An 8,910-nucleotide genomic window follows, 5' to 3' on the forward strand; every position below is an offset into this window, starting at 1 on the left:
CTGCCATCCTGGACCTGGAAACTGAAGCTGGAGCTGGAAATGGGGAAGGCAACATGTATTATACTGAAGATCCAAAATGCAGCTCACCTGGCCATCTCTACCAAGGGACCCAAGAAACCTTGTGGGTGAGTGCTGCTGGTTAGTTTTCTGCCACTTAAGGGGCCAACACTAGGCCCTACAACTAAAACTAGATTCAGGCCAATCAGTACCTCTCTGCCTGGTCTTCTCCAGCCCCCATCCTACTCCACCCTAAACACCCTCCACCCCACCCATGTATGGCACCACTGCCATCTGACCAACCCCTTTAAGCCCAAAGAAATCCAAACAGCTCAGAAGTGCATCAATCAACCTTTAATGTCCAAAAGAGGCATGGATGCAGAGCATAGGAGATGTGGCAGGGTCTCAGCCCCAACTCCAGAAATGAGGGAGATGAACACAAATTGGACATTTCCAACTGGCCACACAAGTCTGGGAGGACAGGGGAAAACACAGATTTGAACATTCATAAAAGGGTTTGGTACAGGGAACTCACTCATCATCCCAATTCCCACCCTCCCCTGTCAGCATCAGAAAGAAAGCTCAGCAAACACTAAATTCTTGGAGAGGGGATATTCTCCTGCCTTCCCACCAGCCCAAGGATGGAGTTGGAAAAAAAAAAAGTGAGCTAGACCCAAACCCCACCAGTGTCAACCTTACACAAGAAGAGTTTTAAATGCAATTTACAAGAATCAGCAGCTGTCAGCAATGTCTCCCCCGACCCATATCCCACCGCACCTCTATTTGATCAACAGACAAGGTTTCCCAGCACTCTCCTTGGAATCTCCTCCCACTAGCAGCCCTGCTCCATCTCCTGATACCGGGCTTCATCACGGCAAACTTCCTCCCAAGCCCCTAACAGCCCTTATCACCTCCATCCCTACCGCTCACAAGAGGTGGCAACCACCCACAAAGTCACTTTCCCTCTCCACTGAGAGCCACCTTCAGGACAGATGGCAGTGTGGTCAACTCATTGTGGGCTATCCTCCTAAAACCTTCCTGGGAGCACACAGCCATAGCGCAGTATCTGGGCAAGGTGGCTGGGGGGGGTGGGGGGGGGGGGGCTGTTACATCTGTCTTCACCTCCCAAAAATTTTTAACATAAAGGCTCACTTAGAACTAACTGTGTACCCTAACTACCCATATACCCTAGAGATTCCATACCATCCTGCCCTTCCCTCCCCTCTACCCCAAACCAAGACACACACACACACACACATACACACTGACAAACACACACATATACACAGAGGAGACATTGATTTGGTTTGACTGCTAAGACCTAACTAAGGAACTACAGTCACCAGAAATTCCCTTGCCAGCCAACTAACAGGGGCTGCTCTAAGAGAACTCTAGAGGAATGAGAAAACTGAGGGCTAAGCAGGGAGCAGAAAGAAGTAGAGAAGAATAAAAAGAAAAAAAATCAAGCTAATCCTACCTCCAACATTCTTCTAGCATGGGCTCTGACAGGAAGAAAGGTAATCCACAGAGACACAGCCCTTACTTAGAAACTTTTCTGACAAAGACAGCAAGACAAATTTGCTCCCCACTCCCACACATCACAGACAAACACGTCTCAGGGCCCCTTAAAGAACCCACCTCCCTAACCCCACACTCTGCCCCAAGCCATGGAATCACAGTTCAGTGGAATAGTCTCCCTGGTACTAGATCAATCCCCCTACCCTCCTTCCTATTCCTCTCTCCTCGCTGATTCTAACACTGTCCCCCTGCAGCCTCCCTGGCCCTTCCAAAGCAGCAACCACCACCAGGAAGAGGCAGATGCAGTTTTAGTTCCACCTCCAGAAACTGACTTCTTTTCCCCAGCCCTCTGAGTTTTACAGGCTTAACTGAGGGCTTAGTTTATAAAGAGAGAGAAAGAGAAAAGGAAAGGGTGGGAGAGATTTCCTAGTGCAATACAACAACAACAAAAAATTTTTAAGTTTTGAAAATAAATGTAAAGCAGCCTTCTTCCCCAGGCAACTAAACAGAAAGAAGTTTGGTTTTGTTTACTGCGACATACACATGAAATCGAGTATACAGTCCATGCAGTAGCACAGCCATTGGAGAGGACATCCTGATGCTGGCCCCAGTGCAAAATAGTCCCAGCAACGCCGTCTGCTTGCCATCGCCGCCGCCACTGACACCTTCTCTGCAGCCGCCTAGCCTGACTTGAAGAGGAGGATTGCAACTTGACCCAAGTAAAAATAGATGAAGTGCTTTGTCTCGTGTGTAACGTAGCTGCCAAAATTTCGGCCCACAATACAATGCCAGGTAGGGTTGTATTTCTTGTCAAATTCCTAAAAGAAAAATAAAAGGTAGAGAAGAAAGGTGATTAGACAGCTGGAGGATGAGATCAGAATGGGAGTCTGGTCAGTTTAGTTATCAACCCCCACCCACTGCCCCAGCTCCCGGAACCTCAGGAGCTCAGGTTCTGAAACTGGCTAGGACACTCCTTTCCTCATTAATAGTGTAACACCACAAAGGCTCCACTATTTCTCGCTAGCACTTTACACCCTGATCATCTCTCCTCCCCCTAGCTACCCGATTCAGTAGCCCACCCTGTGACTCTTCAGCAAGGCAATCAGAGAAGCCAGTGGCACAAAGGACCACTCCAGTGTCACACAGCATGAATAAAACAGAGGGGCAAGCCTTGCCGAGTCACCACCCTCATTACTAAACCAGTGTTCCCAAATGCCAAAAACCAAGACAATAGAACAAAATGGGGACCAAACATTAGGAGTACCAGGAAGCAGTTCTGAGTAAGTCAACATTAAAAGAATTCCCTGTATACCAGGCAATGTGTATGCTATAAGTACAGAACCAGGACCTCAGCCATGAGATCAAGGCAATTCCCTCATTTCTTTCAGGGGCACAAGTTCAGCATCAAAGCCACTTAGGAAATCCTTGTGACCTAATCATAGACAGCTCCCTGCCACCCTATGGATACAGTAGGAAACCGATGGCTCAGTTCTAAATGCATCCTTCCATAGCTATGAAAAGGCAATAGCCCTCCACCATTGGCCCAGCAATGCTGCCAACCCTGGGACTCAACATCCACAACTCCCACACCACATGACTCCAAAGATATTAAGGAACAGTGGAAAGGGTATGCATCACCAAACTTAGCTTTAATCCTGACTCAAGACTGTAATATAACAGAGCCATAGTTACTTTCCTAGGTCTCATTTTTCCCATCAGCAAAACAAGAAAGCTGGACCAGATATATCTAAGGATTCTTCTGGCCCTGAGAGTCTATGATTCTGGACTCTCTCCCTAGACAGGACAAGGCCGTCACTCAGCAAGGAGCTGGCATGCCCAAGAGCCTTGCTGGTTCTACATATAGAAAACCTTGCAGTTTCCTCTTCTCATCCCACCCCATCTGGGTAAAAAAGAGTTCTGTAAAACTCCAGGACACCCTACTACCTCTATAGACCAGAATGCCACTACTTTTAGGCATCCTCTTAGGATACCAGAGCTCCGAATACCAAAGACTAGGACTATGCCACCAATGGACATGGATCCTGACTAGGAATCAGGGGCCTGTGTATCACTTCTAGCTCATATATTCACCCATTCACTCAGGAATTTTTCAGGGACTAAACCCATTGTCCCAATATTGCTCATCCACTAAAAAAAAATTATATATTAAGCCCACCCTTTTCTTAATAAGTTAGGCAAGAAGAGCAATCCTTTTTAGTGTTTGTGTGTGTGTTTCCTTCAAGTCCTTTTTAAGAGAAAGAAAAGGAAGCTTCCTACATGATGAGGATTATTATAGGGATATACCATTTTAAATGAGGAAGTTCCCTGAAAACTTGTATGTATACAATCTTATATTATCCATTCATATATTCTTAATGTTCATTATGAATAGTTCTGAATTGGGCTAGTTATATTTATTTAATCCTGAAGCTTCTCTCCCCGATCCCTTGCAGTGACATAATTATATGTAAATACACACACCCACACCCCAGCAGAGTTCCTATTAAAAATGCCTAAGATAAATTATTTGGCAATTAATAAGCACTCCCTAATTTGTCTGCTCTGCAAGTTCCTAGGGTTTTGTTTGCATGGAGTATAGCTGCTTTCCTATGTGCCCAGCTCCAGCCCTCCATGGGGTACAGCTCAGTTGCTAGTCCCCAACCCTGGCCACCAGCCACAGCTCTCCCAATGCACCTTCTTGATATAGGCAGCAATGTCCTTCTCTATGTTGTACTTCTCCATAGCCTGAGTGGCGCAGTCAACGGCATCCTGTTGCATGTCCTCAGACATGTCTGCATTCTTGATCACGGCCTTCCGGTCAGACATCGTGACACTGCAGAAGAAGCAAAGATGTCAGACTAACCAACCCCATGACTCTGGACAGTAAGTATTAGCAACTGGGTGTGGGGCCTCAGTGGGAGAGGGGAACACAGAGGGTAAGAACAACAGAAAGCACAAGACAAGAGGCAATAGAAGAAGCACCTAAGCTTTTAACTGAGATATGGCCTCCAAGCCTGGGAAATACAAGATAAATAGTAACAAAGATATAATAAGCCATCAAGTTTTTATAAAGTGAGGATTTTCCAACTCTAAATTTATCTATTTCTGATATTTTGAATAGCACCAATAGCCAAGACACTATAATATATCATCTGCTATCTGTGTCCTTACTTAACTTTCGTATTTTCATGCCATTACTGCGGGGTTATCCTGAGGGTACACCAGGTGGCATAACACCTGAAGACAATAAGCCCTTGATTTAATGACCATTATTACATCATTGGTATCACAGTAGAAAGAAGACTAAGAATTTTAGCCATGAGGGTAGCAACAGCTAAGTATCAGGGGGTTGTTATAAGGCTTAATTAAAATTATATGAGAACATCTGCTAACAAAAACAGTCTACATAGGGGTCTATCCCATTGGCTAGATTCAGCCAGTCACCTGTTTTTGTAAATCGTTTTAGAGGAACACACTACAATGGCAGAGTTGAGTAGTTGCAAGAGACTGTATGGCCTATAAAGCCTACAATGTTTACTATCTGGCCCTTCACAGAAAATGCTGCCTAACACCAAGGCTACCAATGCCCAGTGGTGACATAACAAAAGGTGAAGAATTATTTTAACACCACCTTTTCATAGCTCTGCTATCTAAACCAGGTATTCACCCTATAGCAACCTAAAGAGTTCTGGAGTAGGCTTTGCATGGTCCCTTCCTAGGATGACAGGAATCCCAGGAGGGCTGGCTAGAACCTGCCTAGCAAGTCTGTAGCATGTGAGGGTGCTTTGCAAGAATAAAGGAGATGAGCTGCAAAATCCTATCCTCTGTCCTTGACCACAGTTCTGTCACACAGAGCAGTAAAAACCAACCCTCCCCCCATGTCCCACTCCCCAAAATACCACTCTGTGGGTCCAGAGTAGTGGACAAAAAATGCTGTCATTCCAGCCCTGATACAAGGCTACACAGAATACTGCATGCTGAAAGAGATCCCTGGTATCGTTCCAAGCTACCCTGATCTCTGAATCCGCACTAGCCTGTGGACTGGGTAGGCTGAAAGGGAAACAGAATTCACAACTACAACATTAGCCTGTATCAGATGCAAAAAATACATGCAAGGCAGCTGCTAGCCAGGCAACCCTTAACTGAATCCAAAGCACCTTTGTCTGGCACTATCAATCTAAGCAGGGCTGGTTCTACTTCAGCAGAGCCTGGCAGAGCTAAGGATTAGTGGATGAGCACCCTCTGTCCCCACATCCCGGGAGGAAAAGTCAAAGCCTCAAGAGGAGTCTGTGAGCACTACCTGTATGACCTTGGGCAATTCAACATATTCTTTTTAAAAAACCAGTGATTTTTAAATAAGATAAATGAGGCAACTTCGTGAGTTTGAGCAAAGGTACTAGAGCAGCACTGGGAGAACCTGCTGATATTATGTCTCTTTGTATTGTCAAGAAAACTAGTGTCACCTAGTATCCTATTCCAGCTCACCACTCAGAAGCGGGCACTGCTTATAAACTCAGGGTGGGGGTGGGGCCAGATTACAAACGGCCAAGCTCAAGTACCAAATTAGCACCCTTTCCCAGCAAGCTCACCTTGCTCCACTGCCTCATCCCCAAAGTGCAAAGGAACAACTTTATCACAGTAATTAAAGCCACCTTACTCTCCAGGAGGGAGCCTGCAGTTACATAACGTTGGTCTTGTGACTACAATGCCACGATTCTTCACCCCAGGCCCCCCAGGCGGCTGAGAGGTGAGGCCTATCCCCAATCTCCCCTGTCCAAGGTGCCAGTGAGAAAAGGCTACGGAGATGCCAGCCTAGCCCCTCCTCCTGGGGGAAAAAGCAAGGACCTGGGCCTCCAGACAGAAGGATAACCAGAGGGCCCCAGGCCAGCTGCCTCAGTCACGAGCCAGGAGCTCCTTTGAAAGCGAAGAGGGCACTCCAGAACAGCTCCCATCCTCTATCCTCGGTTTTGCGACAAAAAAGGCTAAGCCTCGGAAAGACCGGAACCGAGCTCCCCAACACACAGACTCTAGTATTTCCTTCCTTCAGATCTCCGAAGAGGCCCTATCCCTCCACCATCCCACCCCCAGAAGGCCAGCACCAGGTGAATGAGAAAGCTTCCTCCGCCCCACCTCCGCCCCGGCGGGTCGGCCGCCCTCCCCCGCCGGCCTGGAGCAGTGTGGGGGTGACTGGGCGAAGACGCCGCAGGAAGGACGCCCCAGAGAGTGGCGGTGGCGGTGGCGGTTTCGGTGGTGGCAGCGGCGGCGACGACGGCAGGAGGAGCCGCGTCACGCCCGAGTCCTCTCCACCCCACCCCCTCGGCCCCAAACACAAGAGGCCTCCATGCAGCACGGGGAAACTCCCGGGGGACGAGAGCCGCCACTCCGCAGCCCAGGGCCTCCAGCCGCGCCCCGAGGGTCGCGAAGGCAGAGGGTGGCGCAGCTCGGGAAAGGAGGGGCGCCGGGGGCGTCACGCCGAAGCCAGCCTGCTCCGGGCCCCTCGTAGGGAGAGGAGGCCAAAGGGGCAAGGCGTGTAGGCCAACGCCCGGGGGACGCCCCCAACCACCGCTCACCTTCACGCAGGCGACTTCGCGCGAGGCCCCGGGGGAGCAGCGATGGCCTGAGGCAGGGCGCGGGCAGGGGCGGTGTCCCCTCGGCTCCTACGGCAGCAGCCGCCGCCGCCGTCTCCGGCTCCCGCAGCCCCGGGCCGAGAGCTGGCCGCTGCCGTCCGCCCTTCGAGCCTCCCCGGCCGCCCTCACTCCTCGCGCCCGCCGGCCACCTGCTTCGCACTGGCGCCTCGCAGCTCCGCTCCGCTCTGCCGCTGAGAGCGACCGGTGCGCGGCCCCCACTGAAATAGCGCCCCGCCCCGCCCCCCCGCTGCGCGCGCCGCCGTCCGCGCTCCCCATTGGCTGCGCCCGGCCGGCCCCGCACTGCGGGCTTCTCCCCGCGCCGCTCTCGCCCCACATCTTGTTTCCTCCCACAATGCCTCGGGGCGGAGGGAGGAGGGGCGGAGGGGGAGCTGGAGAGAGTGGGGGAGGGCGTTGTGGCCTTAGAAGAAAAAGAATAATGCAGACCCCTTCACCCGGGACTGGAGAGGCCAGGCCTAAAAAGGAATAAAGAGGCGAGGCTCAGAGAGTGAGGAGAGAAGGAGGGGCTAAAGACCCCAATCCCAAAAAGAATAAAGAGAGGATGATGGAGATTTCAGACCCAGGGAGTTGATGGGGAAAGAAGTAGAGATCCTAACCTTAGGGAGAGGAGGGGGAAGGGGGTGAAGTCATCAGCCTCAGAGGAAAAGACAAAGACCCCCTTCCCTCCCCCAAATATGTGGGAAGGAGAACAGCCAGCCCTACGGAGAGGTAAAGTCCTGAACCAGCCCTAGGGCTCCCTTCCCCTCACATCCAGGCAAGGTCCCTTCCCCATCCAGCTCAGCCTTTGTTCTTGAGCCTCGAGGCCACCGCACTAAATTGCCAGCCCGGCCTCGGTTGCTGTTTATCTTCAAGAGCAATGGAGGCACACGTAAGCACAATTGTGAGAAGGGAGGTTTGTCTTTGATAAGCCTTTCTGGTCAGTCCGTCCCTACCTGTCTGGTTAGGCAGGACTGGAGGGGGAGTGAACAGAACCCCCTGGAAGTGGGAAACGTAGCATGTCAGAGCTATGAGGAGCCTTAAAATTCACCCTTCCATATTCCTTACGTTATAAAGGAGAGAGCCAATGTTGGGAGACGGGGGATCCCTTGGCAGGTCACCACAGGTCACGCCTGGACGTGAATTCTAGGCTGAGAAGTGGTGCTTCTAGGCAGGAGTCCCTCGGGTAGCTGAAGAGACTGTTTGTGGGTGTGTGTGTAAACGCATGTATGTACACATTGGGGGAGTGCTGCCCTCCACCCCACACACCTCTAGAGAAGAATAGGAAACGTCTGTTTTTTTTCTTCCCCTGTTTTATAAAGGAAGTGTTTACCTTAAAAAGTGGTGAGTCTATTGGGAGCCAAGCATTTGGGCCATACAGTGAGGATTAAGAAGCTCCCGTTCCCATCACGTTCCCTTCACTGCCCCAAACCATAGTCAAGACTTGCTCTGGCCCTGTCTGCTATGGTTCAGGACATCATTATGTAGTGTCCATTATGTGTCAGGGAAACATGGAAAATCATCCCCTCCCACTTCTGCTTGCCACAGCTCTGTCATCTGCCAAACCCAATCAGGATTTCAGAGAAATAGGCAAAGCCTGAGGTACCCCCTCACACCAAGGGTATTCTGATGTCAGCCTCGTTTGAGTGAATGGGGCATGGGGCATACGTGGGGAGGGAGGGAGGGAGGAGAAGGAGGAGGCTTTATCCACTTAGGGTTTGTGGAGAGTTAATCTCATGAACTACTGGGAGGAGAACTTGTACCCTCTTTCTCC

General features: G+C 50.3%; 1 protein-coding gene across 1 annotated transcript; it reads right to left on the reverse strand.

Moving 5' to 3' along the window:
* Nucleotides 1-336: 336 nt before the first annotated feature.
* Nucleotides 337-7,367, reverse strand: DYNLL2 (dynein light chain LC8-type 2). Its single transcript, XM_080677981.1, has 3 exons — nucleotides 7,086-7,367; nucleotides 4,210-4,348; nucleotides 337-2,333 (listed from the first exon to the last, which is right to left on the reverse strand). Exons 2-3 carry the CDS (start codon nucleotides 4,339-4,341, stop codon nucleotides 2,196-2,198), a joined length of 270 nt encoding a protein of 89 aa, XP_080534107.1. The 5' UTR covers nucleotides 4,342-4,348; nucleotides 7,086-7,367; the 3' UTR covers nucleotides 337-2,195.
* Between the last annotated feature and the right edge of the window lie 1,543 nt (nucleotides 7,368-8,910).

Source organism: Plecotus auritus (genome assembly GCF_963455305.1).
Source record: "Plecotus auritus genome assembly, chromosome: 7".
NCBI classification, from domain to species: domain Eukaryota; kingdom Metazoa; phylum Chordata; class Mammalia; order Chiroptera; family Vespertilionidae; genus Plecotus; species Plecotus auritus.

Bases quoted from the DNA above. Each gene is read 5' to 3' on its own strand.
- DYNLL2 (XM_080677981.1), bottom strand. From the start codon at position 4,341: ATGTCTGACCGGAAGGCCGTGATCAAGAATGCAGACATGTCTGAGGAC. The intron at 2,334-4,209 runs GTGCATTGGGAG...TTTTTCTTTTAG, and splicing joins TTGCTGCCTATATCAAGAAG to GAATTTGACAAGAAATACAA.